Source organism: Fringilla coelebs, assembly GCF_963513975.1.
Source record: "Fringilla coelebs genome assembly, chromosome: 9".
Lineage (NCBI taxonomy): Eukaryota > Metazoa > Chordata > Aves > Passeriformes > Fringillidae > Fringilla > Fringilla coelebs.
Window position 1 is genome coordinate 22,452,522 of NC_140067.1, and position 21,188 is coordinate 22,473,709.

The 21,188-nt window shown below is 39.0% G+C and overlaps 1 protein-coding gene across 1 annotated transcript in view; it reads left to right on the forward strand.

The window, feature by feature from the left end:
* The window catches only part of DENND1B (DENN domain containing 1B), a 149,273-nt gene that overhangs the window by 40,767 nt on the left and 87,318 nt on the right, over positions 1-21,188 (forward strand). Inside the window, exons 4-5 of the mRNA XM_084211590.1 lie at positions 12,750-12,799; positions 20,709-20,828. Coding sequence (XP_084067716.1) covers positions 12,750-12,799; positions 20,709-20,828 — 170 coding nt within the window. The remainder of the gene's footprint in view (positions 1-12,749; positions 12,800-20,708; positions 20,829-21,188) is intronic.

Consider the following 21,188-nt stretch of genomic DNA (forward strand, 5'->3'; position numbering starts at 1 on the left):
GATGGGATGTAGAAATTAAGAGTTGATCAGGAGGAAGACAAGACCAGGGATTTGTCATAATTACTTACTCATAGTCTGTCAAGTAAAGGAAATATTAGAGCACAGTTTTGGTACCACAAAAGAATTTGCAAGATTCATTGTTGATTTCCTTATCTGTCCTGACTGCAGGGAAACCACTTATTTTCTCTCAGGTAACTCCTCAGATGCCAGAATAAGAAGGAAAAGAGAAAAACACAGAGTGGGAAAGGAAAAAAAGTAATGCTTCAAGGCAGGAAATGAAAAACACTTCTCTTTGCCAGTAGTGTTTCAGAAAGTGTTTTTGCCTTTTTTTTTTTTTCATTTTATTTTATTTTTTGAGGTGGGTGTAGTTCCATTTTTAGTAACTCTCAAAACTGTCAATGAAAAAATGAACCCATGCTGGTTAGAATTCAAAGTACAAAGAGCCACACTACCATTTCAAAGAAAGTATTTATTAAAAAGTGCCTCAAGAGCCAGAAGAACTAATCTGAGACATCTTAGAGTTACAAGTTACTGTTGTACTGGTATTAGTGCTATAAAAATGAGTTTGACAGTGTGGAAAAAGTTGTGAATAATATCAGCACTGTAGAAAAAATGCGAAGATTTCAGATTTGAGCATATATACGTCTTCTGTGATTATCCTCCAATGCTCAAAATTGGATAAAGAATGAGTTGTAGCCATTTAATGGGCTATTTTTTTTTCTTTAAAATGTATTTTGAATGTATATTCCTAGAGGCACTGTCTTGTTCAAATATCTCCTTCATACAAAATTTCCCATGATAAAAGATCAGTATGTTTTTAATCTTGAATTTCTATTTTGTTTATTCAGACTGGTTAAAGTAGAGTTTAATTTCAGCCTTACAAGCCCATTTTTAAATGGAAGACTGAAGAAAAAATATTAATGCTATGATATCTGGAAAAAAAAAAATTCCACTTGTGTTTAAGAAGAAAGTATTTTAAGGGCTTTAGAAAAGCAGCCCAAATGAAAACAACACCTTGGCTTCCAAACTGAAGTACTTGCTGGCTGTTGAAGAAGAAAACACATTTCTGCAGGAGTTGATGTCGCCCGGCAGAGCTGCGATCTGCTGGTACTGGCTTGTCTGCTCGTGGCAGTGCAGTCAGTAGCAAAGCCCTATTGATGTCACACGTGTCCAGATGTCTCCACTATGGCTCTGTTCATGTCTGTTCAGCAAATAAAAACACTGGCACTCCCACCAGCTTCACTGAGTTGAAACATTCCTGGGAAGAGAGTGGTGTTAGCGCAAGGAAGGAGGAGAGCACGGTGCTCACAGCAGCAGCAGCAGGTAGCGCCTGGGCAAGAGGTGGCACTGCCTCCTGTGTTGGCTTAACCTCTGGGGCATGTGAGGTCCAACATTTCTTATTAATTTAGTAATTACAGGTATGTTGGGCATTATTTTTAGCTGTGTAGGAATTCAGTAGCTTTTTAGTCTGACCGCCATCTGATCTGAAGTGATTTCTACCTGTAGTATGTGGTGTCCATTGAATAGTTCTCATCCTTTGCCCTTCTAATCACATAATATTTTCTAATTTCAGCCTACAACTTCTCTGCTGGTGAAAAACATCTCACCAGGAAGAGGACACAAATAGCTGAAATCAGGAGATGGTCTTACCAGAAGCCACTTTAGTACTAAATATGACAAGGGGTTATTAACAGAAGATGTGGGTTAAGAAGGAATTCAGACTCTGCATTAGACCGTTGGTTGTGTTGCAGATTTCATCCTATCTCCTCTTGCTTTCTAAGACAAGCTGTCTAAATCTGCTTTCCCATGTCACCCAAACCCTGCAGATGAGTAATGGGTAAGGGATATGGCATCCCACATGAGGAATCTCTGCTGTTTTCTCTGAAGTTAGGGTAATGCTCTTTATGTTGCTATCTCATATTTTACATAACATCTGGGATTTAGTTTTACTGTATCACATTATGCAGATGTCACCACTGAATTGTGAGCTTTGTATCCTGCAGTGACCCAAACTAAATTCTGATACTATACATGTAAATCTACCCAGTTTGTGTGAATATATTTGTATACATAAAGATGTACAGGTGCATATGCAGTTGTTTAAAGGATAAATCCTCAGAAGTACCAATGTGTTGGTCTTCCTGCAGCAAAGCACCAATCACACACTTGACTTTCAATGTATATTTTAACTACTGAAAGTTAAGCCTGGCTTAAATGAGCATCTGATTGGAGACAAAAGGCTCAGTTTCTTTCAGAATGGAATTTTTAATTGAATGGATTGTGGCAGCAAATACAGAAATGAGGTCACAATGAAAAAGATTATATTCTTTTTTTAAAGATTTAAAAAATAGTACAAGTTGGCTATTTTTTTTGGTGTTTGTTTTTTTTCAATATTGTCCAGAAGCAAGCTAAAAACTGTTCTCTGGGTCCAACGAGTGTGTGGAAGCCAGCAGTGAGATGCTGTGTTCCTCTGTGCTCTCTTAAGAGAGCAGCAGGAGCCCAGGAGGTATGAGGCTGTTTACACTCCCTCCAAGGCTGCAGGCGTGCTGTTAGGGGATGCATCTCACCAGGTTCTGCATGAGATGGCTTTGTTCTTCTATTCTGATGAGGCATTAAATGCATGTTTAAAAATGTTTATGCTAACTAGATAGGTGCTTGCTTTGTGGGATTGTTTTTATCAGGAAATCTTAAAAAGGGTTTGGTGATTTTGTTGTTTGTTTATTAATAAGTATGATTGATATTTGGGTGCATTGGTATGAGAGAGAAGGAATCAATCTAATGAGATTAGTAATTTTCAGTAGTGTTTTTGTCTAAATGTTGCACATTATATTTAGCTAAGGCATATTTTCAAACTTGAATCTTTGTGGAAAGCAATTAGCTCTGCTGAGATGATGGCAACGTGGTAATTTTGTACATTGCAAGGGAGCTTTATCTGGTTAAGGTAAACTTTATCTGGTTAAGTGATAAGCTAAAGTGATTTTCTGACACTTTGCATTTGGAAGACACTTTTCATTGAAAAATACTGTGTGTAAGGCAGCAGTGCTTTTTGTCTATGCAAATCCCAGCTGATGGATGATCAGCAGGAAAACATTCAGAGGTGTATTTATAGTTGCTAACTGCGCTGTGTGAACAGAAAAGATCTGTTCAGTCCTGATAAATATTCTGTGGAACAACTGCCCACAAAGACATGCTGGGAACACCCAGAATCACCAAGACCCTTACATCATTCAAGATGTGAATATTCCAAGATGCTTTCTCAAGTTTTTCTTTTAATTCATCCCAACAGAGAAAGAATAAACCCTTGAGACTTTTATTTTTTAAATTTTAAAAGTTATAAAAGGCCAATATCAAAAACTTGGTATTTCCTTGAAATTTTGAGGACAGGTGGCAACATGAAGTATGCTTGTTCTCAGAATTGTGGGAGTTTTGTTTTATAGAGCTTTTAAGTTAAAAATGTTGAACTTGATCAGCATATGGTACTGGCTAACCTCATCTCTACCAGCTCTTTTGTTATCTTGTTATTGTTACAGGTCTTAATGACAGTTGTAAGCCATAGTTCTGGATGCAGGGGTTAGTCCACCCTGGGGAGGAGAGAGAGAAACAGCAGTGTGGATTATGGAAATATGAATTGATCTAAAAAGCAGCTCTCTTATAACAGAATGGGACTCAAAGAAAGACTGGAGAGAAGCTGGTGAAAAGACGATGGAATATGATGTGAAAATGATCATTTGAATGCTTTTCTTTTCATTCCCAGCTGCTGTGTTCTGGTGAAAAGGCACACATTTGTATATCTTAAGGCTGGGTGAAAAAGGGCCAGATGAATGGAATTACTTGTTAGATATGTTTTCATTTTGAGTCAAATAAATTATGTGCATTTTAATAGACTGTCTGCATGTGTTAGCCATTTTTTGAAATCATACAGCTGTGATATTGGGGGACTACATTTTGTAGAAGTAGTTTTTTCTCTGTTTGCTCAAATAAGTACAAAATTAATATTTGACTGTCCTTCAGATATTCTCTATCAGCCTATTGAAAATGACTGTTACTGATTTGGCTTATCTCAAAGCCAAATCAGATTCCAGCCTATGGTGATGTGCCAAACCAAAGAAGAAGTTGAAGTAGTGATGACAATAATTTGGAACATCTTCCAGAAAGACTGCCAAATTGTCATGTGTGATGTCATTCTTGATTGACCTCAGCTGCCCTCATAATATTCCAGGGGAATATCCCCTAATTCCTTATTCTGTGGTACTTTATACTTTCTCCTCTGCTTCCATGATACCCTCATTCCATTGCAGTCTTCAATTTGTTGCCTCTCTTACTTTCAGCAATGGTTTTGTGTCTCAGGCTTACTCTGCTGCACTTTTAGGAACATCCTATCCTTTCTGTATTAAATAGTGGATGTAATATTTCTGAACCCTGTGTTTGGTTCTTGGCTCTTCTTCTGCCTTTCTTGATGATAGCTTTCTGCAGAACTTGGAGAGCATTTGAGGTACTTTGGTTCATTGTTACTGCTACAGGTATTTGAAGTGTCACTTCAAATAATTTGTTGATATTTTGTTAAATTAAATACTCTTTTACATATTGCATATATTAGGAAATGGTTTGGGATCAAAGTGCATAATCTATATGTGATGAAATCAAGGAACCAGGCAAAGAACAAGACTTGATGGGACTTAAAATCAGGAACAGGAGCAGCAATGTAAGGGTGATAGTTGGGCTGCAGCTGGAAGGATCCAGGCTACTTTGGTAACCCAGGCTTGGGATCTTGGACCAGGAATATGGGAAGGTGAAGCAGTTCCAGGCAGGTGATTAGGAAGGGAAATACATTAATCCATCAGAATATAACTATTTCTGGTGCTTAAACTAAATTTTGGAAGAGGGAAGACTTCTTTCAATTGATAGAGAAGTTCTACTGTAGGAACATGATTTCTGCTAATTTTTCAGTAAGTGTCATGAATGGTAGTTTAGATTTATGAGTGTCTCCCCTGAGAAACACATGGGCAGTTTCCTTCTTCTGATCAAAGTGAAGGAACTGAAAATCATCTTGGCTGTAGCTGCTTGTGCTGCCTGGCTTGCTGGTGAAAGCTGCCTCCCTCCTGTCTATGCTGTATCAGGGGTCGAAGCTAAGCTGATTGACAGAGTGCTGAGGTGGCTGACTGATGCTCACGTGCAGCAATACCAGCCTGCAATTGTTGCAGAGTAATTGCTGGCAATAAAGCTGCCAGAGGCTTTGAGCAGGGAGCCAGAAGGTCTGGACAGGCTCAGCTGTAGGTAAAGTGAATGTACATTGCATATCTTCTAGGGAAAAAGACACCCAGTTGTATGTCCCCTGCACTTTATTTTTTGGGATAATCATCTGTCTGCATTGGGTGACACTAGGGGTAGGTTAACACTTTGAATTTATGCTTGTTTGCTTCTTCCCTTTCCCTCTTTCTTCTTTGGTTTGTAGTTGTTTCATTTTCCTTCCGTTTTTCAACACACTTGATAATATCTCAATTTAGTATTGAAAAACATTACTGCAAGCAATTCTGAGCTGCAGTATGATGAAGCTTAGAATGTAACCTCTGCTGAGTGTAAAAGAAGAAACAAGTGTTTCCTTTATAAAAATACCAAAAATAATTTTATTTAAGGAATTATAATTCTAGCAGGTTCCTTAGAAGCTGATTTCCTTTCTCAGTTCCTTTTCTTTCGGCTGTAGATTCTTGTAGCCCAAGAAAGTCAGCCCCCACATGTTATTGGTTTCAGTACCCTGTACAAGGCGGTGTGTGGTTCCCTGACTTCCCTTGCTGCCGACCCAGCCATGGGAGCCAACACTGTCCCACAGGGCTGCTGTTTAGGTATGGATGAGCCCAGACAAGGGTTTGGCTGTTGGACTGCTTCACCTTGTTTATCTGCAGCAATCACTCTCTGCTACAGATGCTTTCTCTCAGCATGGCACTCAAGTTGTTCCTTAATTTACCTGATGCTCAGATTTCTGACTACTGAATTTCTGAATTGTCAGTGAAATCAGGATTTCTTCATGGCCTGTGCTGTGCAGTCATTTTGTGAAATAACCAATGGGAAGTTGTGCTTCTGGAAGAGCATCTCCATCTCCTGGTGCTTACAAGACAGTTCCATGCCCAGCCTGAGCAGGAGCAGTCTGCAGGGCTGGTGCTGACCTCTCTGTGTACCCAGTACTGGGCATTTACTGGGCAGGCCAGTTCACTAAAAGCTTAGTAGACAAGGAATGGCATCCTGCTATTTACAAACACTCTCTGTTTCTGGACTTGTCTTTTAAGTAACTAATGCAGTACTTAGTGAGGGAAAAAATATTTGGAATATATTTGGAACAAAATATGCTTGGAATTAAATTCAATTTTAAATGTATCAAGTCGCATTTGGAATAGAGCTTGTCGTGTTTGGAATGTTGTGATTTTTTCAGTGTATTTCATTTTCATGCTAATGCAGATAGTAATTATCTGTGGTGTTCTTTTATAGTTTATTCTCCTGTTATAAATAGCCTTTCTTGGTGGCTGAGAAGAAAATCTTGCAAATGGGAGCCTTTTGACCAGAGTGTCATCTACACCCTACTTATGATAGTCTTTGATACTGTTTTGCAGACATTTCTGAGACTGCAATCTTCACTTTAAAGCAATATATTGAATAGGAGGAGTTGGGTTTATTGCAAATATGCTCAGTTCTGTCCCTTGCTGTCAGAGTATTCAAAGGTGGAATGAAAAAACAACCGGTAAAACAAATAATTATGAACCAATTTTTCAATTTTTGATTTCTTTGACAGTAATTATTTTTTCACAAGTGGTGAAACAGCATCTGAACAGGATGTGCAGGAGGTTCTCAGCACTGCTGCCAGAGTTGCATCTTAACTGCTGTTACAAGCAGAGGGAAATCTGAAAAGGTCTTGAGTGAAACAAATATTGCTGCCCCCTTAGCTGTGCTGGATGACTTGGGGATTTTTACCTGACCTTCAGAGACGTACATATTTGGATTTAGAAAGGGATGTCTCCTGTGATTCTAGTTAAGAGAACTTCTCTGTTGAGTTCCCAGATACTGTTAGAGACATGGAAAGTATTTATTAATAAAAAGCCACTTTTCCCCAACTGCACAGTGAAAGAAAGTTGTGCCATACAGTGGTGCCCTTTTTTTTCCTTTTTTTTTTTCTTTTTCTCCTGCAAAATGTAATTAATTTTCTTAAAGGTAGTAAATACTCTACCACCTTAAAAGTTAAATACTGCTCACATAGTAATCTCAAGAGTGGAGATGGAAAGACATATTTCCTGTTTTTCCCAACTCTCTGATACTGCCTAGGGAATGATGATCTCCCTGACATGAGCCAGGGAACTGTGGGAAAACTATTTTTTGCTATGTGGAATACTAATATTACATGCATGCTAGAGATGTGTGGTGAAGTAGTATTTATCTTGTTTTTGTTTGCCTTGCCAATAGTAGAGGTAGATAGTAACATTTGAATCTAAACTTATTCTAAGGGGAACTTTCTTTCCCCTTAGAAGAAGGGGAAAGAAGAGCATTGTCAATTTTTAAGTTTTTATTATGAGTTCCAGGAAATTTGAAGAGTTTTTTCTTTAAGCAGGAAAATTAACCTATGCTGAGCCTCATGTTGGTTTTATTCTGCTATTTGTACTGAACTTGTTATTTTAATTGATTCCCTGTATGCTATGCTGGACACAACTGTCTGAAATTGGCTTTATTTTTGTCTGGTTATATGAGATTCAGGAACAAATAGGCAAATAGAGACTCCAAGAATTTATAATTCAGTAAAATCTCTGAATTTTAAAGCTTGCTCTGTGGTAGTTTAGAAAGTCTTGTGCCTCAGTCTTGTAGGACAGTGAGATTAATCATGCAAGATTAGCTTTTCTTCTTGTGAAGTGCCTTTGAAAGCTGCTGTGAGAGCAGTGATAAGTGTGCTGCCTGGGACAGCAGCCTTAGTCCGCTCTACAGGGCAAGAACATTCTGTAGCATATCTCCAGCTGAAGTGCACCACATCCTGGTCCTTCACTCTTCCAGTCCTTAGGGTTTTTTCATTCCTTTTTGTGTGTATTTAACATGCTGTTGGTTCTAAGTGATGCTGCAACAACCACCTCCAAGTTCAGTCACAGGTACAGCTGACCTCTGGGCTTTCACTGCCACCTCTACAAGAGTTACTTGTTGCTGTGATTTTGCTTCTCTAAGATTTCAAGCTCATCCCATTACCTTGTTGTCTAAAGTCTTCCTGTCCTGCTGCCTCATCTGTCTGTGCCCTTGTGCTGTGTAGAGCACAAAGTTACCAGACGAAGCTACTAAAAATCTTCAGCTGCCTGTCTGGCATCTTCTCCTGAGGCATGTAACTGAATGGTGGCCAGATGGAGGAAGTAGGAACCAGGAACAAAAAAAATTAAATCTAGCTGAAATTCTGTAAGCAATCTCATCCTTCTTTGGAGGTATTTAGCTTCTTAATAATTTTACACAACGGATTTTTCTCTGAATAAGCTTTTGAATGATGCAAGCACCTTTTAGAGAGCAAGTATTCTAAAGGGCTCTGTGCTTAAGTGTTATGAGCAACCTGATTCCTCTGAATGTCAGTCATTAGGCTGTAGGACCTTTCCAGTTGTGATTTACATGTTAGCCAACTAAATGAGGATCAAAAATTGTTCTCAGCAGTGGAGTGGAATTTGTTCTGTGGGTCAAAACAATCTGTGGTTGTAGAAACATACACGTAGCTCAGTTTAGTGGAATTTAGTCTTGCTTGAATCCATTAGTGACAACTTCTGCTACGTGGTCCAGAATCTCCTTCCTCTTTGCATGTTTGTCAGGGATGTATCAAGTGTTACGTGGCAGCTGTATTGACACAGAAAGAACTGTCAAAAACCACAGCACTATCTGCAAGTTAGTCTGAAAATTGTTAGCTGGAAAGATCAGGTGTATTTTTAGGGAGCTGTGATTGCACAAATTTTCTTATCTATCTTCTGCGAATAGAAGTGTTGCAGCAGGTGGAGCTCAGAGGGCACATCTAGGGCTCTGTGTTTTGCCATCACATGGCACTGAGACTCCCACGTCACAAAGTTGTGTTACACCCATCCTGTGGTGTCACGCTGCAAATGAAATGCTGAGATGTGCACAGGGCTTCTGTGGGACTGCCCTGTGGATATGAATAGCAAGCCAATTAGTAATTGCTATTAGTTATTAATTTTTATGTAAAACAGTTTCAGGGAATTCTTCATAATTTGTCTTTAGACCTAGAGGAAAATCTGATATATCCGAAGGCGAAACTGCCTTAACTGGTCAGTTAATTACTGACCATGTTTCTTTCCAGACTATGAAGTTATCAGGACCTTTCTTCCCACAAAGCTGGCATGTATGAATTCAGAAGCATTTTCTACCACTGTTTACATTTTCTTCACTGTTTACATTTTCTACCACTGTGATACACAGAATTAGCTGAGTGGGTACCAAAAAGAGCAAGGAGCACTAAATAATTCTTGCCTTTCAGGCTTCTGTAATATCCTCCCATTGTAGACCCAGCATGACCAGGCCAGGCTGGAGTTGGACAGTGCATCTGATGAGAGTGAATTAATAAACCACTGCCCCATGAGCCTGTGAAAGTGCAGGGTTCTGCTGCTGTGCTGTAGGTATAAGAGAAATATTTTTGTAAATACCATTTCTGTCTTTAAGCTTTTTTCAAGAGAAGCAGCATGTCACAGGTCACATGATATTATTTTTATGATTTTCTTTTTTCTCCTGGAGTTTGCATGAGGAATGGGATCATTATCCTTTAACTTAGCAGTTAAACACAACTTTGTATGCACCTGTAGATGTTTAGTCAGTGTTTAAAAGCAAATAGATACCTTTAATTGGGTGGGTTTTAATTTTTTTTCTTTTTCATCATTATTATCTTCCCCCTGTATGCACCTTGTTTATGACACAAGGACCATTTCTGAAAGCACTAATAGTGTGAGAGCCAGAGGATGAAATAATCCTGGGACATGTGAATCGAACTATTTTGCTTTTTGAAGACCTGAACAACCTTTTGCCTTCAGAAAAAAATATGTTATTTTATCAGGTTGTGAATGTAAAAGACAACAAATAACGTTATTCTTTTTCTGAGAGTGTAAATATTGACTCAGGAGGAAGTCCTGGCTGGTTAGGAAGCCTTGAAAATGATGACCCGTTAGGAGACGGAGCTCCAGTTTTATCCAATAGATTGCCGCGAGTACCAGTTGTAATTGTACACAAATATGTAAACAAGTGTGAATGTCTGTATAATATCATTTCCATTTTAAATTCATCTGGAAGCATCTTGGGGCATCTTTTCTTCCATTTGAAAATTCTGACTAGCACCTGTAATTAAGGGAGAAAACGGAGCCCTGGAAGCTCGGTAGGACTTCTATCTATTGATCTGTGTAAACCCGGCTTACGCTGTCAGGGGAGAAGCAGTCAACTGCTGAGCGGCTTTGTCACTGACATAAGCTGAGAGAGGATTTTTTTTTTGTGTGTGTGTGTGTGTGTATACTGTTTATACACCAGTCTATAGACCTGCTGGCTGGTTGAATTTTAAAGAGTGCGGAGGTTTAAAGACTTGTCCCCCGAGGGATGCTCCTGCCAGTTGGGAAGCGAGCGGAGGCTGCTCCGCAGAAGTTGAGCGCGCGTGGCTGCCTGGGGAGGGCCGGCCGGCGCCGGGGGAGCCCTGGCCTGTCGCTCGGCCCGGGCAGCGCTGCAAAACACACCCGTAATTTTCAGGTTGTTCAGTCAAAATATTGAGCTAATACCTTCGGTTTTTTTGTTTTTGTTTTCTTTTCCTCTCGTGATAATTTATTCTGAGAGGATACAATGGGGAACATAAATGAATACATTTCCATACCCAATTCTGAGTCAGTGCTAAGCTCACCAGGCAGCAATTAAAATCCTTGTTAGTGAGGAGAAAAATTACTTCCTAGAGTGTGAGAATAGGTGCAGATTTAGAGAAAGAATAAAATACTATTTCATTGGTACAGGAAAAACAAGCTTTATGAGCCTGAAGTGAGACTATTTGTAAATGTTTAGGAAATTTCTGAGTTAGAAGCTTTGATTAGCCTGTTCTGCTTGCTCTTTTTTGTTAGTTTTTATTGTTACTGCTAGCATTGTGTGTGCTTGTTCCTGACTGCAGAAATCAAACGCTTACCTGCCCTGTTTTGCTTCTCACTCTTCTGCAGTGGGCACTCAGATCAGGTAGGATGGTGCTTGAGCAGTTCCTTTTGAAGAGTATTCTGTGTACTGCTTTTGTTTTTAATGGAGTTCATAACCTTTCCCAAAACACATCTGTGGCTTTCATGCACTGTGCTAGCCAAGTAAAAGTTGTAAAGATTTCTTGAAATCTCTTTCCTGACTTGGAAATTCTATGAACATTGACTTCCTGATTTAGTATCACATGGAGATTTACTGAGGCATATCATATACCCTTAAAATATTGCAGCTAACATATGCATGTTGTAGTCACAGGTGTCTTTTTCCTGAGCTGTTCCTCTCTTGCTGATTAACTTGTGTAGGCTCTTTATATTTTACATTATCCACTCAGCCTGGTGAGTGTTTGAAGTAGTCATTGTAATGTGTGGGAATTTAAATATATGATTTCCCCTAATGGGAGTTGACTGTCCAACTTGCAGTAAACAGGGTGTTCCGGCTGCTAACACCTTAAATCAGCTTCTTAAACCCTCATGTGCAGCCCTGGAAATTTGTAATCAATGTGCTCTTTTCTGAAAACAAAGCTTGCAGGCCAGCTCTTCTATACAGAAATACAGGTCTGTTGGGCTGCTACAAAAAAGGAATTCTGCAGCTTTGACCAGCTGCATGGATGTCAACTGTCTCTTCTTGCTGAAGCATTTCACAGCGGGTTTGTTTTCCCAGTTGGGAGCAAGGAAATAAAACCTATTTTCTAGGATCTTGTAAAGTCGTTGTTTAATATTTGCTGCTAAATGATCTGGTAATTCACTTTTTTTTTTTTTAAAGAAAAACGTTGACTAGTTTGAGAGCATTTTTATATTTTAATTAACACATTTTATTTGCCACTAAACAGCTTCTTAAATAAAATTCTACACGAAAGAGAGACATTCTCCTTTCATACTGTGGTATGAATGTAGATCAGGTGGATTTTGCTCCCCCCCCACTCCTTTCCTTTATTGATAGCAAAGCTTGCTTGTGAGACCCAAAGGGTTAATCATATAAATTTCTGCTTTGGACCAGTAGGCGATTTCCATCACTTTCAGCATTTGACTATGGAACATGTATAGAGTTGTTATACCTCTCTGTAATTCATTCTGCTGCCAACTTCATTCCCTTTTCTCTGCCTGCATTTTAATTGAAACAACATTTGTATTTTTGAGCCAGGATCTGTCAGAAGTCCCTGTGGCTAGTCTGTGGTACAAGTAGCAGCAGACGTGGCTTACCCATATGGTGTGGTGCTTCTTGTAAAATCCATATGGCCTTGTTGAAGGGAATCCCAGCGGGGATGTGAAGGGTGTTAATACCCTTCAGGCCAGGCCTTTCCCTCCTGGGGCTTCTATGGCATTGTCTTTGCAATCTGCCAAAGCACAAACCTAATTCCTTTTTAATAATCAATTATTTCAGTCCAGGAACGTGTGCTGTATTTTTTCTAATCATATATTCCTTTAACTTATTATTTGTTATGAGTATTTTTGACCATTTTTTTTTTAAAAGCAAACCTTTCAAAAGCCTTTTCAAAAAACCCCTAACTTAATTTCTTTTGCTTGTATTTTCAGGAAGTGCTGAACAGTGTTCCAAAGTTCTGCTTTCCTTTTGACGTTGAAAGGTATGTGCTACAGTTATCATTTATTTAAAAATATTTCATAGAAAATTATTTTTAGCATAATTACAAGCAAGGATTTAAAGAAAAGGCAAATGTAATGCATTCCCTAAGCTTGCACCTGCAGATGAGAAAACATACCCTTTGTTCAAGTAAGTATGAAGTCACTAGTAGGAAACTATCACAGCAAAATGTAATCATTACAGAATTTTAGGAATATCTCTGTCCAGGTAGAGCTACATTCCAGTTCCCAGTTTTGTACACTGTAATTGTGAGCACCATCTGTGTTAGTAAAAGGATATAACACAGTTTCCTTTAAGCAGCTTCGTTAAAAATGTTACGGTGCACCAGGATATAAAAACTCGCTGAGCAGTACAGAAAGTGTGTTGTTTGAATTCAAAGAAATTAAGACTTTATTTACATGCAAGTAGCTGAATATGCAATTGATTTTTCTCAGAGAAGAATCCAGACCATAATTTATAATTAATTAGTCCTTACCTTTCTGGTATCAGTTATAGTTTGGGTTTCATATAATGCTGCCAGTCATTTAAATTGTTTATATAAAATGTTTTATTAATGAAAATATTTATTTGGTCTTTCTTGTCAAAATGATTAATGGAAATTTATTTAATAGATTGAACTCACTCAGTTTGGAAAACCTGTATTGTCCGAATTGGCAAAGATTGAATTAAAAGCTTGATTTGCATAATTAGTGAAAGATACACCCAGGTAATGTGCAGGCTGAGCCAGGTCAGAACAGCATGAGCATCAGTTGTAGATGGTGAGTTGGAGATGTGAGAAGCATCTATCAGATGCAAGAAGCTGCTGTCAGTAGAGGAAAAGCTGGTGTGTGGAGAGAGGAAAGAAGAGTGTTTTTGCAGCAAAACACACTGGCAAAATAAAGATCTTTATAAACACAACTTCCCTGAAGTAAACTAGGCTTATTTAGTCTTTTATAGCTGAATTTAATTAACTTGTTTGGGTTTTGAACTGGTTAAGCTCACTGTCCTTTAAGCTGTTTTAATGACTTAAGTAATATGGTTGTCAGTGGTTGGCTCTAAAGCATTAAAGTCTTTTATGTGTTTAAGAAATGTACAGAATTCTGTTTAAAATTGGTAATGAAGATGAATAATGGAAATAAAATTTGAGGATAACAGAAAAAGGTGAGGTTCTGTTGCTGCCATCCAGTGGCAAGAAGATAATCAGTGGCAGTGAGTAATTATTTTCAAATAAGTTGTCTTACTGTAACTATTTCTCTTGAACCATTCAGAAGGCACTTAGCTGCTGGTATGAAGAGAATGAACTTAATAAACTGTGGGAATACTTGAATTTCTAGCATAGCTAAGTATGTATTTTAACTGATTATATGTAGGGGTAAAAAACAAAGAAAAAGAGAACAAAAAAGAAAAAGTGAAAGGAAGTTTGCTGTTGGTTTGTGAAACCCCCCTGTGCCCTCTCCCCAGAGATGCTTTTTGACTGTTGGCCTCATGCTTGACTGTAAAGCAGTGTTCTCAAAAGTGCAAAATTTCATAAAACTTGTCAGCTGGCCAGGAGTGGAGGTTCCTGGAAGCTGGGGTTCTGCTGGGAGGAAGGAGGCTGCTCGGTCTGGCCTGCAGCCTGCTCAGGCAGCGCCCCGAACGGGCGCCGCGCTCGCAGCTGTCTGCGGAGCTGGTGCCGAGTTCAGAGGGATTTCAGGGAGAACCAAAGGCAGCGTGGGATCATGGGAGTGGAACAGCATGGATGAGGAGGGGCAGATCTGTTGTGGAGCAAAGGACAGATATGCTGGAAGCTCATTCAGGAAAGTGGGGACTGTCGCTGGCAAGTTGTTTCTGTGAACATCTTACTGGCTGCATGATGTGTTTGCCATTTTATATTCGGCTCGAGTGTCTTCTATCGTGTAGACACACCTTACCAATTTTTTTAAACATAACTAGTTGTCTTCTGCTTTCTCAGTTTAATGATTTTTATTTTGACATTTGGAGTGATAAAGAAAAGGATTGAGAAAAACACTGCTGAAGTTCCTTTTTATGGGACTTTTTTCCACGGGAGGTTTGAGATGTTACAATTATTTTAGTGTTTGTCTAGCCATAAATGTGCTTTCCCTTCTCTGATGAATATATATATGTATATATAGTTTTCCTCTTGTGTATAGGATCATGATAGATGGTACACCTAATGCTCCCAAGTATTTTACAGGCATTTTCAATGACAATTTCTGGGCAGAAGCATTTTGAGCTGAAATAGAAAATATCTATTTCATTTATTGAGCATATTGGACTGCAGAGAGCATAGCTTCTCAACATGTAGTATATGTATATTTAGGTATATCAAATACTTCAAGCATTGTCTGAGTATGTTAAGAGCTAGAACTTAGTAGTGCAAAAGCAGTAGCTTCCACTGATTCTGATACTTAAAAGATACCAAGATACTTAAAACAAAAAATGTGACTGTTCTGTAGATTGCTTCTGGGTTTCTACTACACAGCAGGGTTAGAACTTGGAGTGTTAATTCTCTTGTCTAGCTAAATAAAACTAATAAAGTAGGAAATCTATGTTCTTCAAATTATGGAGAAAGGAAAGTTAAAGCACCAGTCGTGACAGTAGCACTGTCACCCATTTTCTTTCAAGTCACCTCTATTAATTACTTAAGGAATTGAAAAAGAAAAGGAATTAGATTATCTATTGGATTTTCTTTTATGCACTATCCTGCAATGATCATAGAGATCCAGATTTAGTTCTCACTGTTTGATGCTGCTTGCATCATCTCACCGAGCATACTTTATGCAGATGTTATAAATAACTATATGCTACTCACACTAATTATCAAAAGTACATACTGTGAATGGTAATTAAAAATCTAGAGGAAACTCCCATTAAATTGAAACTGAAAGTCTAGCCAAAAGAGGCACAATGGTGTAAAAAAATTCTTTGACCATGACTATATATATTTTTTTATTGTAAATGAGCACGTAAGTTGTTACTTCTAGTTATGGCTTACATTTTATTTTAAAGGGATTAAAAAATTAATTAAATCATGGAAGTTCTTGGACATTGGCTCCAAGTACCTATGTCTCTTCTTGTGAATAAATTATTTTCTATTTAATAATGGCACAGATATATAATATTCTAACAGTTTGCATGTATGTATTTACAAAGAAAGACCCTTTTCTTTTCTACTCCGTTTGTTTCTTTTTGTATGGTCTAGGAGGATTTAACATTGTAGGACAGAGATTTTAATTTCCTTTCAATGTTTGCTAAAGTAATATTAATGCTTCAGACAAAAGCATTTTGTTCTCTCTTGTTGCTTGAATCCTCTGTGCAAATCCTGCATGGTTTGCTTCACTTTTCTTTCTCCAGCAGTCTTTTGTATTTTCCCTCTCAAGCCAGAGCTCAGGTGTAATTTTGCAGAGTCTATACCCCAATCTCCACATTCATCAGTTATGTAACTGGGTGATGACTGGTGAGGATGCAACTTCTCTCGTTCTTTTTGGAGCCATTTTGGGTTCAGTCTGAAGTTGTGCTATGTCGCTGCTTGACCCCTCATTTTTATCTGTGCTTTGAGCCTCTGCCATTTCTCTGCACCTTAAGTACTTCTCTTTTCATTCCTCAGTCTTCTCCCTTTCAGGATGCATTTCTCCTGCTGAATGTGAAGCACACAAGTCTCTTTTAGATACTCTTTTGGGAACTGCCTGTAGGACCAGCATGGAGACAGTGATGTGTATTGTATGAATTTCCCCATGGTGCTCACCCAGTCACTGGGAAGTGTTGGATTTTGGAGGATAATCAGTTGTGCTGCTGCTGTAGAGAATTTCTCCTTAGCAGCAGAATGTCACTCGAATATGGGAATTACTCTGCAGGTTATTTAACTCCTAATGTTTTAGGGTGAGTGAGTAATGATAGCAGGAATGACATCACTGTCACACTCCTGTTCCTGGCTGATGCTGTTTGTGTTGATATTTGTGGTAAAAGTCTGTTCAGAAACACAGCTATGATCAAGAGAAGTGCAAAAAAATGCCTTGAAATTATTGGATTTGCAGATCTTTTGAAAGGCAATTACAAGATATCTTACACAAAAATTTTGCCTTCAGAGTATATAGTTGAGAATGAAAAGTAAATAATGAAGAAAGTATTTCAAGCTGTATGGGTAAAGATAAACTGTAGCATTTCCTGTACCATTCAGGCACTGCAGTCAGTTTGCAGGGAGGATTACAAACTCAAAAATGTAGCAGCAGTTACACACAACTGAGTTCTTTGCATCCTGTGTCTCACTGTATTACAGCACATGTTTGTGTAGTAGTGAATGTGTGTGTGAGAGACAAGTGTGTGAGAGGACAGGCTGCAGTGTGTGCTCTGAGGAGTGTAACTATTGATTTCACACAGGGCTTGTTTGGTTTCCATGGGTGTGCAGAAGTGCGCCTGTCTGAGAGGAAACCTGGAATGCTGAGGGGGCTGCTCTGTGCTCCCATAGACCCTTGGCCAGATGTGATGGTCAGGGCCCTGAGACAGAGCTTCTAGACAGGCTTCTGTTGCAACTGAAATATTCCCAGTGAGACTCTTTACTCAGTAGTTGTGGTTTCTTTTAATGCTTCTGTTGTTATGAAAACATAACCCCATTAATAAGCTAACTGCTTTTTATTTGTGGCAATTTTCTTACTTGGTGGTGGCATTGTCCATTTTCATATCTTCTGCAGCGTCCGTTTTCATATCTTCTGCAGTTTTTTTCCTGTCCCTTTTTTTTTTTTTGTTTTCCTGAATTGGGAGGCAGAGCTCAAGTCAGACAGCTTGGTTGGAACAGAGGAGCTTTCCACACAGGGAACCTGAGCTGTGGACTTGTGGATCCTGGAATGGGCATGGAAGTGAAGAAAATCGTCCTTGAAGCTTAGATTTGGGGATAGCAATTAGCTGAAGGAGAATGCCCAGCCTGTGTTACTGTCTCCCCAGTCTCTCTATCAGCTTGTACCACCACCTTAACATCTGGTTTTCAAATTCCTGCTTGAAACAGTTTCTATTCTGTTCTTTGATTTGGGAAATTAGGGTGACTGACTGGTGACTGATGGGTTTGGTTTTCCCAGTCAGTTTGAGAGTGTTATACATGTGAAACTTTCAGGCTTAAGTAGCAGCCACCAAAGCTTCAGTCAGAACTGTGTATATTATTTACATTGGTCAAGGACATATCCATGATACTTTATAAGTAGCAATAACATTAAGACTTACTTTTAAAAGAAAACAGAAATATCTATTCCCATGTACAAGGTTTTAAATTTTTTTTAACTCTCCAAAACTTTCTAAAATTTGAAGAAAAAATAATTTCATATATCTGCTCTAACCTAAACAAAATAATTTGGAAGAAGGGCAGTTTTTTGTGGAGAGCAAAGGATAAATTTAGTGATTAGATATGCAGTTTTTTGTTTGAAGGAGAGATTCAGTTCCTGCCTAAATCAGCTCTCTCAAGGCTCCCTTAAAATGAGATGAGGTCTAAGCAATGGCTGTAGTGTAAACAAAAATCTTTAAAATTACTCTTTACCTACTTCATGGGTACTAAAGAGCCTTTTCTGCATTGTGTAGGTACACAGAATATTTTAAAACCTATTTTTATTTCTATAGTGAACTGTAATATTAAACCTTGAAAGAGCCCATTGTAGTCTGCAGGGTTAATAAGTATTTACACACATTCTTCATTATTAGTGATTTATTATTATTGAACTAACATTAAAAGTAAGCATGCAGGGCAAGGGTTGAAAGTAAGTCAAAAGCAAGGCCGGGGAAAGAGTGAGGAGAATGTCAGCACTGGTTGGGAACGATTTGTGCCTGCTCTCCCTTCAAGGCAGCAGATCATGCTCCCTTCAAACAGCTGACTAGACCAGCATTCTGCAGAAAGGTTTTGCAGCTGGGCTGCTTTATCTTGTGCACCAATAAAAAGTCTGGATAAAATTTTGTTGAGGGAATTCTGTTATATGATCATTTCATTTTATCTGTGCTGGTTTTCATGCTAAGAAAACTTGAGAGGCATCACTGCTGTGGTCCAGGTAGCAGGGCTAGGAGCTGCTGCCTGTTGCTGGAGGGGAGGCTTGATTTCTGTACAAGCTGAATGTGTTGCAGTGAAACAGCAAACCCCAAGTCACTTGGCCAGTCTGTCTGCATGATGGCACATGCCAGATATGTGTTAAAACCATAGTGCTAGCACTTGTGGAATGTTTTATGTATCCGGATTATGCATTGTGGTCGTCTATCGATTGAAATCCACAATTATAATTTGTTTTTCATGGTAAGGCTTACATATAATCAGTTTTAATTCTGCTGAAGAGGAGTAGAAAAACAGGCATCCTTGCTGCCCCCACATCTTAAGTGGAGTTCTCAAATTAGAAACCCAGAATTAATTCAGTATTTTAAACTGAACAGAAAATGTAGTCCAGATGGATGGTCGGTCACTGGCTTCTGTTAGCTGTTCTTTTGAGGCAAATGGGACCAAATGCAAACTTTTGGGTTCTTGTGGAAATTCAGTTTTAGCCTTGGAGTGTTTCTCAAATTAAAAATCTGGGATTTGCTGCTCATATCTCTTTCTAAACTGTGTGGGAAGCAGTTTCAAGTTGGGCCACTTTTACTCTGACTGTCAAACATAGAATTGCCTCTCTTAAAGAAGTGAAGGGAAGATTGTGATTTGGAGATGGAGATGGCCCTGTGTACAGACATTTTTCCTGACATGGGTGTACACAGTACATTAAAAACAATTTGGGTTAATATGGTTGTGCACAGAGCCTCCAGTCTAACCTTGCCAGGCGTTTCATGGTGTGAGGAGAAGCCAGGCTGGCTGCTGGAAGCTCCAGGGCTCAGAGAGGAACATGGCTGAGCAGAGAGAGGGTGAGAGCAGAGGCAGCCGAGGTCACTGCTTGGAGCATTTCCAGTGCTCCAGCTGAGCAGCTGCCGCTGGGTTTCTGTGGGAGCCCCAGGGTGCACGGGGTGCTGAAACCACACAGCACATTCCATGGCAGTCTGCTCTCTGCAGGAAGGAGCAAAGTGCAGAGATGTGGCAGAGGAAACCACAGGGGTGGCAGGGGAGCAGTAGGGCCTGGTTATTGATGGCTCTGTGGTGCCAGTGCAGTTTGCAGCTCCCCAGAACCCAAGCAGGGAGGGACTGAGCACAAGCCATTGAGTATTTAGTGGTTAAAGAGAGCACTAGATTGTTCCAGGCTGCTGGGGAAAGTGCTTGTTTTAATGATTTGAGATTAATTACCGAATGAAAAAAAGTCCATTAATTATGGGTGATTATATTGGAATAAGTGCATCTTCTAATGTTGTATGCTCACTACAGGCTTCTGGTTCATCTCAGTCACTTTATGTTCAAGAGGGGCTCAACTAAACTGAAAAGAGTGGGAGACTGTACAGGCTGGGTAGTGGTACCACAGCTAATCTTTAAACCTTTGTCACACACGTCTTAAACAGTAAAAAATCCCTGTGTCCTATGTAGCTTCTCTTACACTTTGATCAACTGCTACTTTCTTTTTTCCCTGGGGGGAGATTTTTTATATTTTATTTTGCTTGAGATTTAAAAAAAACCAAACCAACCAGCAAAACCTCAACAACCCCCCTACCCCATATTGCAGGGGATAAATTAAAAAAATATTTGTGCTCTCTGACTGGTAGACTGGGGTCTGTGATGATTTTTAGCTTCTCTGGGAATTAATTTTCAGCATGGTCATCTAAGATTGAACTAGAAATGGCAGATGTTAATCATTACTAGCAGGTTTTTAGGTATTCTGCTGTAGAAGATTGTGTAAGAACTGGAAAAGAACGGCGGACAATAGAATTGTATTGAGGATTATAGTGAGGATTGAGCATGAAGATACTTGAGACCAATGACTTAAATGCTCGTGTTTTATGTGATTTAATGGTTTTATGCTCTGTATCTGTTTTTTCAGGGTGTCCCAAAACCAAGTAGGACAGCATTTCACCTTTGTGCTCACTGACATTGAAAGTAAGCAAAGGTTTGGATTCTGCCGTTTGACATCAGGAGGCAAGGTCTGCCTCTGTATCCTAAGGTAAGGTGGCACAAGAAAAATTGAGTCAATGAGTGAATATGGAAAATACAAGAAAAAAATTATCTTTTACAAATTCTCTGCTAATGTGTTTAACTTTGTTATCAGGGTATTGCTTTTCTATGGCAGCGTTACCATTGCTTTCACATAAAAAGTGGCCTCAAGGCCCATATGATGGTATTCTTCTGTGAACTTAAAAATTTTATTTAAATAGCATGAAATCTCTGTTTAAATGCAGAGAACAATACCTTGCAGCCTTAGAGGCTTGGACTGTTATGTGGATATTTTTACTTTGTAATCAGATCTTTGACCAGCACTCTGTCAATTCAACAATAAAGTGCATTATTCTGTATTCCTGTCCTT